The 21,877-nt window shown below is 50.0% G+C and overlaps 1 protein-coding gene across 1 annotated transcript in view; it reads left to right on the plus strand.

The window, feature by feature from the left end:
* ARHGEF17 (Rho guanine nucleotide exchange factor (GEF) 17) overlaps nt 1–21,573 on the plus strand; it is a 62,034-nt gene extending 40,461 nt beyond the window's left edge. Inside the window, exons 3-22 of the mRNA XM_006885732.1 lie at nt 1,161–1,238; nt 8,770–8,952; nt 10,237–10,353; nt 10,558–10,650; nt 10,879–11,055; nt 11,516–11,566; nt 11,706–11,815; nt 11,918–12,003; nt 14,785–14,903; nt 15,219–15,432; nt 15,816–15,889; nt 16,453–16,652; nt 16,892–17,193; nt 17,692–17,941; nt 18,187–18,273; nt 18,598–18,665; nt 18,867–19,015; nt 19,781–19,955; nt 20,082–20,351; nt 21,377–21,573. Coding sequence (XP_006885794.1) covers nt 1,161–1,238; nt 8,770–8,952; nt 10,237–10,353; nt 10,558–10,650; nt 10,879–11,055; nt 11,516–11,566; nt 11,706–11,815; nt 11,918–12,003; nt 14,785–14,903; nt 15,219–15,432; nt 15,816–15,889; nt 16,453–16,652; nt 16,892–17,193; nt 17,692–17,941; nt 18,187–18,273; nt 18,598–18,665; nt 18,867–19,015; nt 19,781–19,955; nt 20,082–20,351; nt 21,377–21,573 — 3,000 coding nt within the window. The remainder of the gene's footprint in view (nt 1–1,160; nt 1,239–8,769; nt 8,953–10,236; nt 10,354–10,557; nt 10,651–10,878; nt 11,056–11,515; nt 11,567–11,705; nt 11,816–11,917; nt 12,004–14,784; nt 14,904–15,218; nt 15,433–15,815; nt 15,890–16,452; nt 16,653–16,891; nt 17,194–17,691; nt 17,942–18,186; nt 18,274–18,597; nt 18,666–18,866; nt 19,016–19,780; nt 19,956–20,081; nt 20,352–21,376) is intronic.
* Nucleotides 21,574–21,877: the final 304 nt, after the last annotated feature.

A 21,877-nucleotide genomic window follows, 5' to 3' on the forward strand; every position in this document is an offset into this window, starting at 1 on the left:
CTGTGCCTCCCCTCCATCACTGCATAACTGGCCTCTTGTAACTGGGTCTTTTCCCAGGCTTTGATGGCTTAGATTAAGTTACTTCACTTTTCTGTACCTCCTTTTTTTCATCCTTAACATGGGAAAAATAACATATACTGCACTGGGCAGCTGGGAGGATTGAATAAAGTGTATGTGATGCTTAAAACAGAGCCTGACAGAGAATGGAGCTTACTTAACCTCCTTGGACAAAGAACTGGACTCCATCTTTACCTGAGGTCACATACCATCTGGCTATGTGACTTTCAGCACCAGCTTCACCTTTTTGGGTCATGTTGCCATTATTCAGGAGGGTAATAGTTTCTATTCCTAGGGATGCTATGAAGCCCAGCCACGTGGGCTATGAAGCCCAGTCCCCATAGTGATAATCCTAAATGTGGGGCCTCCAGAACTGGCAGTTGGGGTTGGGGATGGTCTGGAAGCATTCTCCTTTGCAAATCTGAGAGACTATTGGGTTTTATTAGTCTGTTTTCAGAATCCTTTTCAAGAGCCCAGAAATGGGGTCCATAAGTAAACAGATGTCTAAATCTGCAACCAGCATGTTTCCTAGAGGCCAGGATGGTGAAATCTGGTCTCACATATTTTGAGCATGTTGTGTGGAGGGGCCAGTTATTGGAAAAAGACATTATGCTGGGAAAGGTGAGGAGTCAGCAAAAGAGAGAAAGACACCACCAGCACCACAACCACCCCCTTCAACGAGGTGGATTGACTCCATCTCCATGGAGAGGCTGTAACAGTGGCCTCAAGCATGGAGAATGTCTTGAGGGTGGCACAGGATAGGACAGGGCTTTAATTTGTTGTTCATAAGGTCACTAGGAGTTGTAGTAGAGTCAGTGGCACGTACCAACAGCAACAGCTGTGACAAAGGTGGGAGTGGGAGGTGTCTGAGATGCAGTGGGAAGGCATTGCCAGCAGGGGGACCATTTGAGCAGAGGTGTGGCACTGAGAGGTACTAGGACCCAGGTGTTTGGGGGAAAGCCAGGAGCTCTGAATGGCAGGAGAGTAGGCTTGAAGGCTAGAGCTGGGGGCACAGGTGGGTCTTGTGGGCCTCATGTAGCTTTGGATAACGTGGTCCCAGGGGAACGCAGTGCTCCTCACTCTCCACCCTCCTGTCTCCCCAGGATATGCGGAAGCATGTGACCATGACCTTGCTGGACACAGAGCAGTCATATGTGGAGTCGCTGCGTACACTGATGCAGGTGAGGCTCATGGCAACTCAAGACCAGAAGGTGTCCGGAAGGGTGTGAACAAAAACTCTTCATAGACAGAGGATGCACTGTTCCAGTATGGAAGCATCCATTGCCTGCTCCGGAGGAGGAGAAAGCCCATCAGGACAGACAGGAGGGACTTCAACAGTGCAGGTCACAGCTGCCTGTCCCCACTGCCCCTCCACTTTTTCCTGATAGCCCTAGGCTTGTGGACCCTGTCTGGTGGCTTTCCCACTCCATTTAATTCATTGAATGTAAAACTTTTTGTTGAATAGCATCTGTTTAGTCCCGGTTGCATGTCAGGTTCTGTCCCTGTTCCAGATATAGGATCTCACAGTCCTTTCGGGAACACACTTGAGTGAATGGAGCTCCCTGGAAGTAGCCAGGCAGCACCTACTTGATGTGGAGTCGGTGAGGGTTCTCTGGAGGAGATGCTGAGATCCTCCTCAGCTGCAGGAACAGCAATGCAGTGCTGAGTAAGGAAAGGGCCTGTCATTTCCAGGGGTCCATGTAACAGCACAGAACACAAAGAGCTGGAGGAGCTAGCAAGGCCACACTGTGGGAGCCCTGAATGCTGGGGCAGGGGCTTCTGGACTTCACTAAAGGCCCTGGGTAGGGGACAAGTATGATCTGACTATTGCTTCACCATGTTTTATTGGGATGATGAGTGTCAGAGAAGGAGGCTGAGGTAGATAGAAGTTGTTGCTGAGGTCAGGCAAGGAGGGAAAGGCTGGAACCAGGGTGGAGACTCCAAGAAGGAAGATCTGGGGACAGCTACCAAGGAGGAGGCCTAGTCAGCAGGCATGGGAACTGGCTGAATGTGGGTGCAGGGGAAGTGGAGAAGCCCAGGATGATGCCTGGACTGCAAGCCTGGTGCCCAAGGCACTGGAGGAACCCATCTGGGAAAGGAGCACCAGCATGGATAGGTTCCAGGGCAGCATGGTGAGTTAAGGCTCCTATTTGTAGGGTCTGGGGAAATCCAGGAAGGAGATGAGAACCCAGGATGGAGACTGTGGTTCTGGGCTAAGTGAGCCTTGGGAGGCCAGTGGTTGACAATGAGCTTGCCAGGCTTCCTCGGCAGAGAAGCAGAGTGAGTGGCAGGTAGAGCCCTGTAAAACATCAAGAACAGATAGAAGACTCATTGATACCCTCATCCACTCAATTCATTCTACCAGCCCACACTGGGCACCTTCACTGGCCAGGCAGTATCCTCTGTAATGGACATCAGTGACAAGGACTTGCCTCCTGGAGCTCTCAGTGTAGGACCAGGACCACTAGTAACAGACAAATGACCATCGATGATGACCAAAAGTGGTGGTGCCAAAGTGCATGGAGAGATGAGAATGGCGGATGGGGACTGCCTGCACTGAGGTCAAGGGAAGCATCTCTGAGGTAAGTCAAAGTTTAGCTGAGACTTAAAAGGACAGATAGTTGTCCGGGAGGGAAAGAACAGGAAAGGCTCATTCTAGCCTTGGAGTCCAGAGAGAATGGAGAGGTGGCCAGCATGGTTGTTGGCAGGGAGGAGGCAAGACCGGAAGCAGGGCCTGGCCGTGTAGGGCCCCAGAGCTGCTGGGCATGGCGCCAGGTTTCACTGTAAGCCAGCCAGAAGTCACAGGAAAGTCGCAGCCAGAATTCCATCTTTAAAGAGTCCTTCCCCCTCCCCCGACTGCTGGGCAGGAGCAGACACGCAGGATTCTGAGAGATGCAGGCACTGGGGTTAGACAGCCCGAGTTTTGAGTCACTTGCCTGCTTGCTGGGGTAATCACCTCACTTCTCTGCGCCTCACTGTTTTTGTCTGCAAAATGTCACTAATAATACGCATCTCTCGGTGTGAAGATTAAAAGGTGATGATGCAGCTCATGCCTCGTTCAGACAGGAGGCGGGAGCAGTGGGAGGACTGAGGGCAGGCAGGGTCTGGGTGTGCCTCTCCCCAGCCTAACACAGGGCTGCACACGTGGGAGATGCAGAGCACCTGTGGGTGGAAAGTGCACGAAACACTGTGCGGAGAAAACCAGGGCCTGAGGGTGCTGAGGGAGGAGGCGGAAGTGGGCAGGAGGGTGTCAGCCGAATCCAAGGCCTGTCACTCCAGCCAGCCCTGGAAGCGGGAAGGAGGACAGAGTCAGAGTCAGGAGCTCTATTCTTGACCAGCTCTGCATCCCGGAGCAAAGCACATAATCAGTGGGTGCCTCAGTTTCCTCGGCTATAAAGTGGTAGAATAATGGGAGCTGCCTCAGTGTACACACATCCTGGCCTTTTCAGAACCCCATCATCAGATGAGTTGATTCTCCAGAGCGTAACTTTCTCACGTTTGTTTTGTGAAACAAGCTAGACTTTAAAAACAAAACAAAACAAACCTTGATATACATTATACTACCCTACTGCATTTATCTGAAATAGAATCAATCCTATGGCCGCAGCTTTGGGTTTTGGTTTTATTTTGAGCCTTTCCTTAACCTGTAGTTATAGTTTGAGCCAGGAGAGGGCAACATCTCCACAAAAATATCGTAACTTCTTGTTAACAAAACTGTGTTGGGTGCAGATCTAAGGTGAAAAGTAGTTCTGTTAGTCACAGAGTAACTAGAATATTCATAACAGTCAAAATAACAACATTCAGATCATCACTAAAATCCTCCAGTGACCTGCTATGTGATTTTCTATTGTACCGTTTTAACTTACTATAAGACACACCACCTATCTGCGTTATGCAGATGACACTACCCTGCTTGCTGAAACTGAGGAGGACCTGAAGCACCTGCTGCAGAGGGTCAAGGACTGCAACCTCCAATATGTATTGAGGCTCAATGTCAAGAAGACAAAGATTCTCACCACTGGACCAATTGGCAGCATCAGGATGGATGGTGAAGAGATTGAGATTGTTCACAGCTTTAGCTTGCTTGGCTCCACAGTCAACACTCTTGGCACCAGTAGCCAGGAAATTGAAAGGCGCATTGCCATGCGAAAGTCTGCTGTTAGGGACCTCTCCAAAGTACTGAAGAGCAATGGTGTCTCTCTGGAGACTAAGGTGTGTTTGATACAGGCCATGGTCTTCACAATCACCTGTTATGCATCAGAGAGTTGGACAATGACCAGGGAGGATAGAAGGAGAATTGATGCCTTTGAGCTGTGGTGCTGGAGAAGAGTATTGAGAATACCATGGACTGCTAGGAAAACAAACAGATTTGTCCTGGAAAGGGTTAAATCCGGTGGCTCCTTGGAGGCAAGGATTCTGAGGCTCCGTCTAACATATTTTGGACATGTGAGGAGAGACTGGTCCTTAGAGAGGGACATCATGCTTGGGAGGGTGGAGGGACAGCGCAGGAGGGGAAGGCCCTCTATGAGGTGGATTGATTCAGTAACTGGGATAATTGGAATGAGAGTGTCGGAGACAGTGCGATTGGCACAGGACAGAGCAGAGTTTTGGGCCGTTGTACATAGGGTCGCTATGAGTCGCAGGCAACTCGATGGCACAAAATAACAACATAAGACACACACTCTTCATGTCTTAACATCCCTGAGGTCAGTGTTCATCATACTTGATGGTACATGATCATTTCATTGATAATCCCTTTTCTTAAAAGTAAGTAAGAATAAAAATGTACCTTAAACTTGATGAAATAGGATTTTAATTTTTTTTTCTTTTTCCTATTTGTTTTATCAGACTAACTTGTAATCTCCGGGGCAGGGATATTTGTCCCTTGTGTTTACAAATGTCTACTATTGACTAGAAGAATATCTGACACATTGATAAGTCAATTCCAATTTACAGGCCCCTCATCTACAATAGAAGGAAACACTATGTAGTCCTGGACGTTTTCCCTGTCATGGCTGCTGCATTAGTCCATCTCACTCAGGGCTTCCTCTTTGTTGTTTTGCTGACTTTACCACCATGATGTCCTTCTCTGGAAACAATCCCTCCTGATTAAGTGTCTAAAGTCCAAGAGACAAAGTCTTGCCATCCTTTCTTGTAAGGAGCACTTTTTTCCAAGATAGATTTGTTCATTCTATTGACATTCAAGGATACAGTAATTACTTTTTACCTACATCATAATTCACAAGCATCAGTTCTGTTTGGTCTTCCTCATCCAGTGTTCAGTTCAGGTGAGGAAATTGAAAATACCAAAGCTTGACTCGAGTGTACTTTAGTTCTCAAACTGAAATCTTTGCTTGTTAACACTTTAAAACATTCATTTGCAACAGACTTGCCCAAAAGAATGTTTGACTTCCTGACTGCTCCTTCTATGGCATTGACCATAGATTCAAGACAAAACGAAATCTCTGATAATTTTAATCTTTTTTTTCTCCTTACTGACCCAGTCATGAGAATTTCTGTCTTCTTTATGTTGAGGTGTAATCTATACTGAAGGCTGTCATCATTGAGCTTCATTAATAAGTGCTTCAAGTCTTTTGTTATGTTTTCAGCAAGAAAGATTGTGTCATCTGCCTGTCATAGGTCACTGTTGAGTCTTCCTCCATTCCTGATGACACATTCTTCTTCATAGTCCAGCTTCTTGGATTATTTGATCAGCATACAGATTGAATAAGTATTGTGAAAGGATATAAACCTAGTGCACGATTTTGTTGATTTTTAAATGATGCTGTTTCCCTTTGTTCTGCTTCTTGGCCTATGTACATGGGCACAGTAAAATGTTTCCATTGTTTGCATTGTTATCCATAATTTGCTTATGGTCTACACTGGCAAATAGCTTTGCAAAATAGATAAAACACAGGTAAACATGTTTCTCAATTCTCTGCTTTCATCCAAGATCCATCTGACATCAACAGTGATAGTTATCTCATTCCACATCCTTATCTGAATGTGGCTTGAATTTCTGACAGTTATGTACCAACATACTGCCCTAGCTGTTTTGGCCCTATCTTCAGTAAAATTTTACTTGTGTATGATACTGCTTGATAATCTCTATATTCTGTTGCATAACCCTTCTTCGAATTGGGTATAAATACACTTCCTTTCAGTTGGCCAGGTGACTATCTGCCACAGTTCTTGGCATGGAATGAATGAGCTCTTCCAGCTTTGTATCCATTTGTTAAGAAGTCTCAATATGTACCCTATAAATTCCCAGAGCTTTGTTTTCCCTCAGTGTCTTCAACACAATTTGGACTTCTTCTTTCACCATCATTGCTTCTTGGTCTTATGCTGCCTTCTGAACTGGTCAAACATTGACCAGTTCTTTTTATATATACAGTGACTGTATATTTTTTCCATCTGCTTTTGATAATTCCTGTTGTTGTTGTTGTTAGGTGCCTTCAACGCATAGCGACATTAGTATTACTCCCTTGAAGCCTGCCCTGTTCTGAGCCAGTCTCACTGACTCCAACACACCTACCTTTATTGCCCCAGTTACTGTATCAATCCATCTCATTCAGGGTCTTCCTCTTCTGCACTGTCCATCCAGCCTTCCAAGCATGATGTCCTTCTCCAAAGACTGGTCCCTCCTGGCCACGTGCCCATAGTATGTGAGATGGAGCTTCAAAATCCTAGCCTCCAAGGAGAAACTTGGTTTCACCCTCTCTAAGATAAACCTATTTGTTTTCTTGATGGTCCATGGTATATTCAAGACTCTTCTCCAGTTCTCCAGCACAATAAGTCAAAGGCTTCAATTCTTCTTCTGCTATCCTTAGTCCTTGTCCAACTCTGATTCATAGGAAGTAATTGTGAAGACTGTGACCTGGATCAAGTGCACCTTAGTCTTTAGACTGACATCGTTGCTTCTCAGTACGCTGGAGAAGTCCCTCACAGCAGATTATTACCTCAGTGCAATTTGTCTTTTGATTTCTGACTGCTGGTGCCAAGAGAGTTGATCATGGAGCTGAACAAGCTGTGTTAATAACCTCAGTTCTCTTCTCCATCTACCATGGTGCTGCCAGTTAGCCCACCAGTGATGAGAATCTTTGTCTTCTTGATGTTGAGCTTCAATCCATATTGCAAACTACAGTCCTTGCCCTTCTGCAGCAAGCGCTTCAGGTTCTCTGTTTCAGCAAGCAAGGTTATGTCATCTGCATACTGTCGGTTGTTGATGAGTCCTCCATCAATCCTCCAATTCCTCCAATGTCACATTCCTCCTCATAAAGCCCAGTCTTCCAAACGGTCTGTTCTGGATGTAGATTGAAAAAGCTTGGAGACAGGACACATCCCTGACAGACTGCTTTTCTGACTTTGAACCATGAGGTGTTTCCTTGCTCTGTTCAGAGGACTGCATCCTGGTTCAAGTATAGGTTTTGCATGAGCACAATCAAGTATTTTGGGATTCCCTTTCTTCTCAAAGTTAGCCACAGTTTGTTGTGATCCACACAGTCGTATGCCTTTGCATAGTCAGTAAAAGACAAATAAGACATTCCTCTGGTACTCTGCTTTCAGCCAAGATCCATCTGACATTGTCTCTAGTACCATGACCTCTTCTAAACCCAACTTATATTTCTGGTAGCTCTCTGTTGATATAGTGTCGCAGTCATAATTTTCAATAATCTTCGGCAAGATTTTCCTTGTGTGTGATATTAGTGATATTGTTCAATGATTTTCCTGCTCTTTTCTTAGAATGGGAATAAATATGGATCCCTTCCAATAAGCGGGCCAGGTCCTCCAGATTTCTTGGCACAACCTAGTGAGCACATCTAGGGCAGCATCTGTTTGTTGAAATATGTCATTTGGTATTCCATCAATTCCTGGGGCCTTATTTTTTGCCAAGTCCTTCAGAGCAGCATCTGTTCAGTCTTCCTTCATTACCATTGCCTCTTAATCATAAGTTGTTTCTTGAAATTTTTCTGTGTCAGCCAATTTTTTTAAATTTTTTTTTGTACAATGACTCTATATACTTCCTACATTATAGAATATTTTGCCTGTAGGATCCTTCCATATTGTAACTCAGGGCTTGAATTTTTTTATTTACTTCAGTTCTTACAGCTTGAGAAATATCAATCATATTCTTCCTTCTTGATTTCCTAACTGCAGACCTTTGCCCATTTCATTATAATACTTTATTTTGTTGTCTCAAGTCACCCTTTTAAATCTTCTCTTTTACTCCCAACATTTTTGCATTTGCTTTAGTTAACTTTTTGTTGAAGACCAAGTTTCAAGAGTCTTATGATACCCATTTTAGTCTTTTTTTTTCCATTTCAGTCTTATTAATGGAGCATATTAGATACTCAGTAAATATTTGCTGAACGAGTTCGGGGGTGTGGATCCTGCAGGGAGCCCCAGCTTCTTGCCTTCCAAACTCCAATCTCTGTTCATTCATCCAGAAAACCTTTTCTGAGTAGCCCCATCCTATCTTAAGCCAGACCCTACGGGCCAGGGAGAGGTGTGAGGATAGGCCTTTTCACCCCCTCCTGGAGTGCCTACCTTCGAGGGAGGTATAGGAGTCAGGACACTGAGCCCTGCAGGCCAGGTGATACCATGTGGGGCACACAGGGACCCTCGACAGGGCTGTCTGCTCACATCTGTACAGGTGAGTTGAGGGTCTTGTCTCTCTGAGGTTACCTGCACTGACCCTGTGGACCCTCTCAGGGCTACATGCAACCACTGAAGCAGCCAGAGAACTCCTTGCTGTGTGACCCATCACTGGTGGACGAGATTTTCGACCAGATCCCTGAGCTCCTACAGCACCACGAGCAGTTCCTGGAGCAGGTGCGGCACTGTGTGCAGACGTGGCATGCCCAGCAGAAGGTGGGAGACCTGCTCATCCAGTCGGTGAGTGGCCCCGCTGCCCACTGCTGCAGCCTCTCCGAGCTCGAGCCCCTTAGCAGGGTGGATGCTGGGCATTGACCCCCGCACGGGGCACTGAATTTGAGCCCAGATCCCACACACACACAGTTGAATGAGACATTGGCACTGGCCCCAGCACCCGTGGTGACCGTGAACTGACCCTGATTCCTGTCACCAATACCAACCCAGATCTCCACTGGATGTTGATATTGACCCCAGCCCTTTTCTTGACCTGAACAAATCATTTCAGAAACATACAGATCCTTCCAAAAAATTTATAGAAAACAAACAAAAATGAACCTATTTTTATGAGCTGTAGATGTCCTTTCAAGTGTGTGCTATGAAGTGGGATGAGGCCTTGAGCCTACTGACCTAGAAATTGATGTGACCAGAACCTTGGCCTTGGGTGATGAGACCCCAGCTTGGACTGAGTGCCCCTGCCTGGGCTTTGACTCAGTCTATGGACGTAAGTTGGAAGCCTGGGTCCCCAGGAGGAGTCACCATGTCCCAGAACCAGGGCTTGTGGGCAGGCTCACTCTCTGCCCTGCCCTGTCTTGTCCAGACGTAGTGATGTTGCAGAGATAGCTGGTACCTTAGAGAGACAGGGACTCTGAGACTTAGAGGAAGCCAGAAATACCACCAGAGGTCATATGTCTCACCTTGGCCTATTCCTGGTGCAGCTGAGATGGGAACCCAGGTGTCCTGTCTCCCAGCCAGGGCTTCCAATTGAGAATTTCCATATATAGCCTGGTCATCCATCAGCAAGCAGGTCCTAGCCACCAGCTGTGAGCCCTGACTTCAGTGGGGCTTCCCTTGGACAGACAGGAATACCTTCCTCCTGAGAGAGGTGAGACACCTCTCATGCTGAGGACTAGATGAGATTGGATGGAAAGGAGTTCCTGCTTAGAGAGAATTATGTGGGCAAAGGCCCAGTGGCTGGGATAGTCTGTATCCCAGAGCACAGTGAACAGGGAGACCTGACTAGCTGGAATTGGTGGGGTTGGAATCAAAGGATGGAATTGCTCCGCTGGAAGTGGGAGAGCCAGATCTGAGCTCATAGGACACACGCACGTACACAAATACGTATATATGTATTATATACATGGGCACGTACAACTCTTAGCACTTAGAGGCAAAGACATAGGAGATTGTGTTCTTTGCAGTTGTTGGGGAGATGGCGATATTGACTCATTAATCAGTGAAAACTAGATTCAGGATTGGTGGGTGAGGATACTACAAAGAGCCCCACCCTGCCTCCTCACCCCTCAGTTCTCCAAGGACGTCTTGGTCGACATCTACTCTGCTTATATCGATAACTTCCTCAATGCAAAGGACGCTGTGCGTGTGGCTAAGGAGGCAAAGCCAGCCTTTCTCAAGTTTCTGGAGGTACTGTGGGGTAGGGCGGGAGGATGGGGTGGCCCTCACCCTTGGTTCAGCTTTGGAGTCCCTGAACTTCCAGCCTGGTCCCCGTAGCCCTGCCAGTGGGCCAGCCTCAGGCCACAGACTGAGCTAGAGGGGGCTTCCAGGGCACTCCCCTCCCTGCATGTCCTTCTCCCACCGTGCACACATCTCCCTTGCTTCGGGTTTCAGCAAAGCATGAGGGAGAACAAGGAGAAGCAGGCGCTGTCCGACCTCATGATCAAACCTGTGCAGCGGATTCCACGCTACGAGCTTCTGGTGAAGGTAGGTGTGAGGCCAAGCGGACAAGGCTTGGAAATTCTGGGGATACAGGAAGCCTGCGGCCCTGCTTTTTTAAGCCTAGCATCAGAGGACCCCCACCCCCACCCCACCCCGGGCTCAGGTAGGAAAGGTGCCTGCCCATGGTCCCTCCTGCAGCAGTAGTCATTCTAAGGTTTGAGGGCTGGGGAGCATCCACTCAAGCAGGCTGACATGGTCCCCATTCCACCCCAGGACCTCCTGAAGCACACACCTGAGGACCACCCAGACCACCCACTCCTGCTGGATGCACAGCGGAACATCAAGCAGGTGGCTGAGCGCATCAACAAGGGCGTGCGGAGCGCTGAGGAAGCTGAGCGGCATGCACGCGTGCTGCAGGAGATCGAGGCCCACATCGAGGGCATGGAGGATGTGCGTGCAACCTCACTCTACCGCTCTGTCCATCTGCTCTGTGTTTGCATCCCTGGTCACTTGTGCTGTGGCCGTGTCGTGCTTCCATCTGTGGTCTCCTGGGATCATGGCTGTGTCAAGTCCATGTCTATCATCAATGTGATTGTGGTTATGTGCATGTCCACATCTGTGGTCACCTGCAAGCATGTCAGTGTCCACTTCTATAGTCACCAGTGACCATGTCCAGTCCATGTCTCTATATCTGCACTCACCTTTGATCATGGCTGTGTGTCCATGTTTCTGTCCACATCCATGTCTCTGTCATGTCTGTCCTTCACCATCTGTCCCCTTAGCCTGATGACACAGTGTTCTGAGATTGTTACTTCCGCTGACCTGGGCCCATGGGCAAGACTGAACAGTCACTGGGGTCTCTGGAGGGAATTGATGACTAGCCTTCAATCTTGTACTTCCTGCCCTGCAGCTCCAGGCCCCTCTGCGACGGTTCCTGAGGCAGGAAATGGTCATTGAAGTGGTAAGAACTGGCCCACTGTCTGCCCAAGGGAGTGCCCTCATCCCTCCCTGGGCCTCACTGTTCCCTTGGGCACTGTAGATAAGAAGATAGGCTTTGGGACTATGTCCACCCAGCCTGAATGCTGCCTTGGGTCCCACAGAAGGCAGTCGGTGGCAAGAAGGACCGGTCCCTCTTCCTGTTCACAGACCTCATTGTCTGCACCACCCTGAAGCGGAAGTCAGGGTCCCTGCGGCGCAGCTCCATGAGCCTGTGAGTGGCCGGGTAGGGTGGGTGATGCGGACAGTGAGGAGCATGTTGCTTCCCTGTGCCCCCCTCCCACCCTGCCCAGAGCATCCTGTTGGCTCCATACAGGTACACGGCAGCCAGCGTCATCGACACGGCCAGCAAGTACAAGCTGCTGTGGAAGCTTCCCCTGGAAGATGCAGACATCATCAAAGGTAGGACGGATCCACTTCCTGGGTATCCGGGTATCTTGAGATGCTCTCCAGGAAACCTGAGCATAGCCAGGCCAGCCGTATATCTGTCTGTCTGCATTCTTGCCGTGGCCCCCACTTTCCCATCAAGTATGAAGGAGCTTGCTGACCTGGTTGGCACTCACTGGGTCAGACCAGCAGGAAAACGAGGCAGGTGAAGATGCGAGGAGAACTGGTAGAGTTGTCCTTAGTCATGAATTCATCTGCATCATCTCATGCAGGTGCCCGTAATATTAAGTTATTCTAGACTCTTATGGTTCTGTGATTTTGTACATGAGGAAAAGAGACACACTTAAGTTAGTACAAGAAAAGGGGACAACTGGAAAGATTATTTGGGGCTGATACTGTCAGGAGCTGAACCAACCTCAAGGGGCATTTCTGCCATGTCATATATTCATCTCTCTCTCTTCTCTTTCACTCCTTACAGCAGCCCATGCTCCTCTGTTCTTGGGGTTTTCTCGTCTTCCTTGTAACTCCAGCCCCTCACTCCCCACAGGGTCATCTCAGGTGCCCGTGTCCCTTCCTGGTTAGGAGGCCATCTCTAAAACTCCGTGTCTGTTTTAGGCTCCATTTCTCTGCTAACACCATCATTATATCATCCAGGTCTTTCTTAATTATTCCACAGCCTATGGCCCAAAATTGTGTCTACCAGCAATACACCTGAGAAACAAAGTTAGAAGGAAACAGGAAAAGAAAATGTCACTCAGAAAATATAAAAAAGAGGGAAGCCTTTAGCCCTTGATTTTAAAACTTGGGTGTTCTGACTCTGGCCCAGTGAAGGGAAGGTCACAGTCCATCATGGGCCACTGGTCCTGAGCGTCCACTCCTGGCAGTGTGAGTCCTAGGCTGACTTCTGGGACCAGCTATTGGAACCATCACTTCTGAGATAGGACAGTGGAATCCAGGCCAGTGGCTCCTTGCTCCCTGTCCGATGGGGACACGAATCCCTTGGTCAGCACATCTGACTGCCTGTGCTGTCTGCTCCCCCAGCGCCCCACGGGAGGCTGCACCACCACAGAACCTCAGTGTCAGCTGTAACTGCACAACCTGCTGAGCCGTCTGCCTTTTTATTCTGTTCCTGAGCCGGTACCCTGGGCCATGTGGCTCTGAGTCAGGCACAGTCTCCTGCTTTCAGCCCTGAATTTTTCTGGGAGCCACCTGATACCTTTGCTCCTGGGGACTTGAGGTTTGTAAAATCTTGGTTTGTCGGGCCACTCCCCACTGCATGTTGTGCAGTGATGTGAAGAGTGTCTGTCCAAGCTTCCTGCCCATAACCTCCCAGGGATTATTTTAAGGCAACCCTGCCATGACCTCAAGGCCTTGCCCACACTGAGCATGTTGCTGGTCTCAAGGAACCATGGGCTCTATGAATGGTTTTTCTCCATCTACTATGAACTGCTCCGCTGGCATCCAGCAAACCTCACTTCTGATTTTAATTTGCTTGTTAGGCTCCTTCAGGTGTGAGAGAGACATTTACTCAAGGTACCTCAAGAAAAAGGGGAGTTTATTATAAGAATACGTGGACTGGAACTTGAAACATACCAGGAACTAAAAGTCCCTTTGGGTTAAATACTGCTGTCTTTTCCCCATTCTTCTCTTAGGTCATCTCCATTTTCCATTACCTCTGTTAGTTGTTGCCTTTAATCATCCTTGGTTTCTTGTCCTCCCTATTCTGGATTTCCCTCTACTTCAGCCTGACTTCTCTGGTACTCTTGCTATAATCCTACAATCTTGCTATAGTTTAATGTCAGCTTTTTAAGTAACCAACCGAAAAAACCAGACCCACTGCCATCGAGTTCACTCTAACTCACAGCAACTCTCTACAACAAAGTAGACCTGTCCCCCAGGGTTTCCAAGGCTCTTTACAGAAGCAGATTATCGCATCTCCCACAGAGAGGCTGGTAAGTTTGAACTGACAGCTTTATGGTCAGCATCTGAGCCCTTTTACTGCTGTACCACCAGGACTCCTTAACTGACTGGTCTGGTTCAACTTTGTGAAGACTTCTAGTTGGCCTAAATGACCTATTTTGGGGGCTCAGGTGGCCTGGTGGTAAGGAATTGTCCTGCCAACCCAAAGACGGGCATTTCAAATCCACCAGCCCCACAAGAAAAAGATAAGCAGTCTTCTTCCTTATAATCTGCTGCCTCTGAAAACCCACTGGAGGGCCAGCTGTGATTTCAATCTGTCTTGACAGCACATAAATCTGTTTGAGTCATTCTTGTTTATAGATCTCCTGTCTAATAAGTTGCCTTGAGCCAGAGAATCCCCTAGGAAAATCAGTTTGGAAGAATGTCACATGATACTAGCATGACTACCCTGTCAGGGGCAAGTTTGCCTTAGCAAAAGTGCAAATGTGGAAACCCTCTCAGGCTGGTCCTCCCTAGTACCTCTCATTTAATCCTTGTTACCAACCTGAGAGGTAGAGGTGTTTTCACCTAGGTTACAGATGAGGATACTGAGGCTGAGATGTGACATGCAATGCCCACATTTGCTGAGAGTGAAGGCAGCACTAGACTCTGAACCCAACTCTGTCCAGCGATGAAGCCTGGAGGTTCCTGTAGCTGCTGCTGTAGCAGTTCCTACCTGGGAACAGAGTGTGTGTGTAGGTGTGTGGAGAGGACTAGGCTGCAGCTAGGTCAAGAGAAGGGCTTGCAGGATAAGTACAGGTTCTGGACTCCAGATCCTGTGCCCAGCCGCTCTTCCTGACCATGTTTCAGTGTCTGGCCTTCCTCTGCCTCCCCCAGGGGCATCCCAGGCTACCAATCGGGAGAACATTCAGAAGGCCATCAGCCGTCTGGACGAGGACCTGACCACCCTGGGCCAGATGAGCAAGCTCTCCGAGAGCATTGCTTTTCCCCACCAGGTCAGTGCCCTTTGCCTGAGGTGGGAGCACGGTTCCCTGAGCCTGAGGGGCAGACACTCCTGCCACTGCCTGAGGGAAAAGACATCCTGCCCATCAAACTGAGAAGAGTAATGTGTTTTTCATGAGTGTGGAGGCGTGGCTCCATCCCCGTCTGAAGGATGACAGGGGACCACCCTGGCTTGTAGAGGAGGAAGCCAGGTGATTGGGTTGAAGGAAGATAGAGTCCCATTTTCTGTCTGAGGGGCAAGGCACATCTTGGTACACACTGTCAGAGACAGGAGCAGAAGTCTGAGGCCTCAGCCCTCTTCCCCACAGAACCTGGATGATGCGCTGCGGGACCTGTCAGCTGCCATGCACCGGGATCTGTCAGAGAAGCAAGCTCTGTGCTATGCTCTCTCCTTCCCACCCACCAAGCTGGAGCTGTGCACCACGAGGCCCGAGGGCACTGACTCCTTCATCTTTGAGTTCCCCCACCCTGACGCCCGCCTCGGCTTTGAGCAAGCTTTTGATGAGGCCAAGAGGAAGCTGGGTGAGCCAGGACCCTTGCTTGTTCTCTCCTCCCAGAATCACCTCCTCCCCATACCCTACAACACATGTGCTCTCTCTGTCTCTCAGCAGACCTGGGTTAGAAAAAAAAACCTTTTGATCATGGTCTGTGGCCTCTAGGAGATCCTTAGAGACCTTTGGGTTCAACTCCTTTATTGGACAGATATTAAAACCAAGACCAAAGACAAGTTGCACATAACTCCCAGCCACTTCCTTCTGGTGTGGCCTGGACACTGCCCCTCTCCTGAGAGACCCTGAGAGGCAGGGGAAGAAGGAAAATGGGGCAGGGACAGGACCAGGGCAGTAAGTACTGAGCAGTCTGTCTCCTGCCCCATCCCTTTTTCTATGTTCTGTCCATCACCACAGCATCTAGCAAAAGCTGTTTAGACCCTGAGTTCCTGAAGGCCATCCCCATCATGAAAACCAGGAGCGGCATGCAGGTGTGTCTGCACGTGGGCAACTTGGGAACATGTGCTCAAAGCTGGCATGATTCATGTCCTTTTATTTTGTACATTATGTACCTGTCTTGAATATTGACTTTGTATCATATGCCTTTGACTATATACCTCTTAAACACATGTGGACATGCAAAGTCTATATAAATGCCTTATATGTGTCTACATCTGCATTTAAGCAAAAGCTCTACATATGATGGGAAATTGTTTCATTCATGCGCATGTGCATCTGCCTACAGAGCATGTACAGAGGTTACCAGTGTCACGTTTGTCACATGCATATACACATAATTATATTTGGTGTATGCATGTACACACAATTCTATTTCATGTACATGGGTGATGGCACAGTCACATAGGTGTGAGTGTCTGGTGTGTTAAGAGTATTGTGTGTTTGTGTACACATTTGTATGTGAGGTTGTGCTGTTACATCTGTGCACACCCGTGCAGGCCTCCCTCCCTCTGTTTGGGGGGGTGGGGGTCAAGCAGCCCCAAGCTGGCTGTGGTCCCTCTATTCACCATCCTCTGTCCACTTGTGCCTCCTGCAGTTCTCCTGTGCTGCCCCCACCCTGAGCAGCTGCCCAGAGCCCGCACCTGAGGTGTGGGTTTGCAACAGTGATGGCTATGTGGGCCAGGTGTGCCTGCTGAGCCTGCGTGCAGAGCCCGATGTGGAGGCCTGCATCGCCGTCTGCTCCGCCCGCATCCTCTGCATCGGGGCAGTGCCCGGCCTGCAGCGCCGCTGCAACCAGTGAGTCCTAGGGAAGCCGAGGGGCCACGGGACCTGGGAGATTGTCTGCCTGCAGCATACACAGGGCCCAGCTAACATTGCTTATGGGTGGGTTAGAGGAAGTGGATGTATGTGGGGCTGAGTGGACCTGGCTGTGTGGGAGATGGACATGCCCCTGGGTGGGGTTCAGTGGGCTTGAGGACAGAGCTGACAGACGCTTGGCTCCCAGCAGCTTTTACCCCTCCTATTTGATCTCACAGGGAAGGGCTCCCTTCACTGGGGAACCCCCCTGAGACAGCACCAGAGGCTACAGGGCCAGAACTGGACGCTGAAGCCGCCACTGACGAGGAAGCAGCCACGCTGACGGAGGCGGGGCCCCAACCCTGTCTGCACATCTCCATTGCAGGCTCTGGCCTAGAGATGGCCCCAGGGCCTGCTGAGGGTGACACTCGTCCTGAGTTAGTGCCTTTTGATAGTGACTCAGATGACGAGTCTTCGCCCAGCCCCTCGGGGACCCTGCAGAGCCAGGCCAGCCGCTCCACCATCTCCTCCAGCTTTGGAAGTGAGTTTTCACCTTGGAGCCTTCCTGCAAAAAGGACGCCCAGAGAGTGTGTGGTCCTGATAAGGGAGGATCATTGTATGTGAAGTCATGGGATCAGATCTCAGGTTGTTAGCACACACAGCAATGAGGGCCAGCAGAGTGGATGGGGCTGTGACATCCATCAAGGGACCAGAGAGCAGTGGGACAGTTGGGCCCCATGTGGAGAACCCTGGAATAGAGTGAAGGAAGCTGGAGTACTGGATGAAGGAGGTGTTCTCTGACCACGGTATGTCAGGTAGTTCACAGGAGGCCAGGCTGGGACAGGAGTCTGACGCTGAGCTGTCAGTGAGCCTGGTGTCAAGCCCAGTGCTGATGCAGAGGCTGTAGAGATAGGGAGGAACAGGTGTGGAAAGGCACAGCCAGGTGGAGTACACTGAGGGGAAACCGAGGCCTAGAAAGATACAAGACTCTGGCTCAGGTAAGAGAAGGAGGGGACTTGTAATTAGTCCATTCTTTCAGATGAGGAGACCCCTAGCTCCAAGGAGGCCACAGTGGAGACGACCAGCTCTGAGGAGGAGCAGGAGCCTGGCTTCCTGCCACTGTCTGGCTCGTTCGGGCCTGGTGGCCCCTGTGGCACAAGCCCCATGGATGGGCGAGCCCTTCGCCGCTCCAGCCGCGGCTCCTTCACCCGGGGCAGCCTGGAGGACCTGCTGAGCGTTGACCCGGAAGCCTACCAGAGCTCCGTTTGGCTGGGCACTGAGGATGGCTGGTAAGGAGCAGGGCACGGGCTTTTGGGGCCTGGTGGCAGAAGCCTGCGTTCCCTTCCCCAGGGTATCAAATGGTTTCCTGAAGCAGAAGTAGGAGGGCTGTGTGGTTCCAGGGGAGACTGTGAGATCTGTACCTCAGGAAGATACCATGCACAGAGGAGACAGTGGCGCCAGAGAGGTGGAACGGATATCTCTAGGGACTGGTGTGCCCCTGGCATGCATCACAGTGCTCACCCCTGATCCACAGTGTCCACGTGTACCAGTCCTCCGACAGCATCCGAGATCGCAGGAACAGCATGAAGCTCCAGCACGCAGCCTCTGTCACCTGCATCCTGTAAGACACCAGGAGGGCTTCCGCCATCCAGATCCTTCCCAGCCACAGAATAGGCTTCCTGTTACCCTGGTCCCCCTGCCCTGTTGGCACCTCTGTTCTGTGACGTAGAGAAGCAAGAGGACAGGGTTTTAGGCTAGCTTACGGGCTCTGTGGCCTGAGGCTTCTCTGTGTCAAGTTCCCCCAAACGGAAGAATGAGGCAGTAGAAAGAGGAGACCTCTTAGGCGCTATTGCCATTCTATTGTTGACTATATTGGTCTCAGGGGATCATAGGGGGCCTGTTTTAGCTCCTAAAATCTCTGACTTGCCCTCTTTTCCCTGCTCAGGTATCTAAATAATCAGGTGTTTGTATCTCTGGCCAATGGAGAACTTGTAGTCTACCAGAGGGAAGCAGGTGAGTGTCTGCCAGCTGCTGTTGGCGCTCTCTCCTGGGCGTGGTGGTACCAGGAGTCCAAAGATATGACTTTGAGCAGCTCCCAGGCCATCTCAGGGCCTCAGTGTATTCATTTGTAAATGATGATGACATCCCTTCATTTTAGGGGAGGTCGAAGCTTAAGTGTGATACTGAACTGCATTTGCTCTGTTCTCATCTTAGGTCATTTCTGGGACCCTCAGAACTTCAAATCCGTGACTCTGGGAACTCAGGGGAACCCCATCACCAAGATGGTATCTGTGGGTGGGCGGCTGTGGTGTGGCTGCCAGAACCGAGTCCTCGTCCTGAGCCCCGACACTCTGCAGCTGGAGGTACTAGGGGTCGGGACAGAATTAGTGACTTGGGGTAAACCAGGCCCAAGAGAGGAAGATAAGATCCTAGGCCACAAATAGACCCAGCTGAGGGCTTGAAGCCTTTCCCTGACCACCGTGTGGTCCCCAGACCCTGTCCTTCTAATCTTTATTTCTTCTCTAGCATATCTCAACTCAGGAACTAGATAAAATCTTTTGGAAATAGGATAAAGTCCTTGCTAATGTCAGTATACCTTAGCACAGACTCTGGCTTTTGGTCCTGGCCTCATTTACATACCTACCACTGAGCCCGAGGGTATCCAAGGGTAACAACTTCCCTTGATTTTCCCCTCACCAGCTGGGCTCAGGGTCCCTGAGTTCAGGCCCTAGCGCTCAGACTGACTTGCCTTGTGACTTAGGGCAGGTTACTCTTTCCTCTTAGGCTTCAGCTTCTCTGTCTGCCCAGGAGAGGTCAGTGGCTGGTCCTAAACCAGCTCTCCAAGCTTTGAAGTTCTTTGATCATTCATGCTTCATGGGGAGAGGGCACCATCATTTTACCACCTGAAGTTAGAGTAGGGAAGCTCCAGAGAAGTAGATTTGAAAGGTTAATCATCTGATCAGGGACCAAGATAGCCATTACTGTCAGCCCATGTGGGCTGTCTGGAGAGGTTTCCAGTGAATTCTAGGAGGGGAAGATGGACCTTTGTGAAGCACAAGGCAGGGAGGGACCAGAGAGAACAGGTCTACCACTCACTTTTCGGCTTTCTACCATCATCCCAACCACAGCACACGTTTTACGTGGGGCAGGATTCAAGCCGCAGTGTGGCCTGCATGGTGGACTCCAGCCTGGGCGTGTGGGTGACGTTGAAAGGCAGTGCCCACGTGTGTCTTTACCACCCAGACACCTTCGAGCAGCTGGCAGAGGTGGATGTCACACCTCCTGTGCACAGGATGCTGGCAGGTACTGACCTCAAGCCACCACTGCGTGCTTCCTGGGAACTTTGTTGTCTCTGTCATCGAGGAGTGCGTGGGGAAGCTGAGCCAGGGCCAGGAGTTGGCCTCAGCTCTGGTCTGTTTCCCATCCCAGGCTCAGATGCCATCATCCGTCAGCACAAGGCTGCCTGCTTGCGGATCACAGCGCTGCTGGTGTGTGAAGAGCTGCTGTGGGTCGGCACCAGTGCAGGTGTCGTGCTCACCATGCCCACCTCACCCAGCACTGTCAGCTGCCCACGGGCTCCGCTCAGCCCTGCTGGCCTAGGCCAGGGACACACCGGCCATGTCCGCTTTCTGGCTGCAGTCCAACTGCCAGATGGCTTCAACCTGCTCTGCCCAACCCCTCCACCTCCCCCAGACACAGGTGGGTCTGAACAACCTACTCTCACCTAGGTAGGGACCCTCAGCTTTTGGGTTAGGACCCTCACTGGCCTACCAGAAGAGATTTTTTTTTAAAGGAGAGAAAGGAGAGCACATTATCAGAGGTAGGCTATGAAAAAACCCAAAATTAAATTTAGGATGTGATGTGTGTGTAAAATTCTACCCAAAGACACATAATGGGAAACAGGGCATGAACAATAGCTAAGCACTAGAATGTGACACAGGAAAGTATATACAACAGGAAATAAAATGGAACTGCAAAGGGTATAAAGGACAGGAAGTAGAATCAGGAAGTGATGTGCAGAGCAGGAAATAGAAATAGAACCAGAAAACAAGAACTAAAAATGGCATATAGGACAGGAAATGGATGAGGATTAGAAAGTAAAGCGTCCTAGGAAATGATGTGTATCAGGGAGGTCACAATTAGAAATGTCTTGTGTTGAGGACAGGAAGCCATATTCCCCAGAGGAAGTGGCGTATGGGAATTAGAAAACAGTGAGGCCTTGGTCAGGAGCCGTCTGTATAACTGAGTCTAAGCTGTTTAATTGGAAAAGGGTAGTTGGAATTAGGACATGAGTACTAAGGGGAGGTTCTGAGTAATCAAATGAGAACAAAGGCCTGGTGGTACACTGGGTAGTGCACGGCTGCTGTCTGAAAAGTTGATGGTTTGAAGTCACCCATCAGCTCAGCAGGGAAAGAGCTGGTCAGTCGTTTCCATAAAGATCACACAGCCAGAAAGAAAACTGACTAGACATCACCTCACAGCAACAATCAGAAGAGGTAGGAAGTGTTGTGTCTGTTGGTAAGATGTTAAGCAGTCCCTAACTAGAAAGTACAGGGAGACAAGAAGTGATCTGCCAGCCAGAAATTGAACATTTCTTTCTGAATACATTCCTGGCTAAGAGGAAGTAGAAGTGTGCATGGCTTCCTGTCTCCTGCTGGGGTGTGAGTGCTGAGGGGATAATGCAGCCCCCTCTGGCTGATGGCTCCTCCCTCTCCCCCCCCCAGGCCCCGAGAAGCTGCCATCACTGGAGCACCAGGACTCCTCCCGATACCGAGGTTCCACCTCAGCCAGGCCTAAAATGCTGGTCATCAGTGGTGGTGATGGCTATGAGGACTTCCGGCTCAGCAGTGGGGGCGGCAGCAGCAGTGAGACCGTGGGCCGAGATGACAGCACAAACCACCTCCTCCTATGGAGGGTGTGACCCTCTCCACCAAGGCCCAGGACTCCCCCACCTGCCCGCCCTCAGCCTGCTTGCCTCTTCCCAGCCCACACACCGACTCTGATGGGCGTCTGGCCAGGGGCACACGTGTGCCTGCATGGGCTCCCTCCCATCTGCTCCAGGCATTCCAGGAGGAACACCACAGCCAGCTAGGCCGCCTCCTCTCCTGACCCTCTGGCTGCTCGGTGCTCCCAGTTGTGGTGGGGCATGCGAGCACGTGGACCTTTGTCCCTGGAGCTTCTACCAAAGACACGGCCAGGCCTGGACCCCATGTGACTGGGGAGGG

This window comes from Elephantulus edwardii, unplaced genomic scaffold (assembly GCF_000299155.1).
Source record: "Elephantulus edwardii isolate Elephantulus edwardi_28Jun2011 unplaced genomic scaffold, EleEdw1.0 scaffold00044, whole genome shotgun sequence".
NCBI classification, from domain to species: Eukaryota; Metazoa; Chordata; class Mammalia; order Macroscelidea; family Macroscelididae; genus Elephantulus; species Elephantulus edwardii.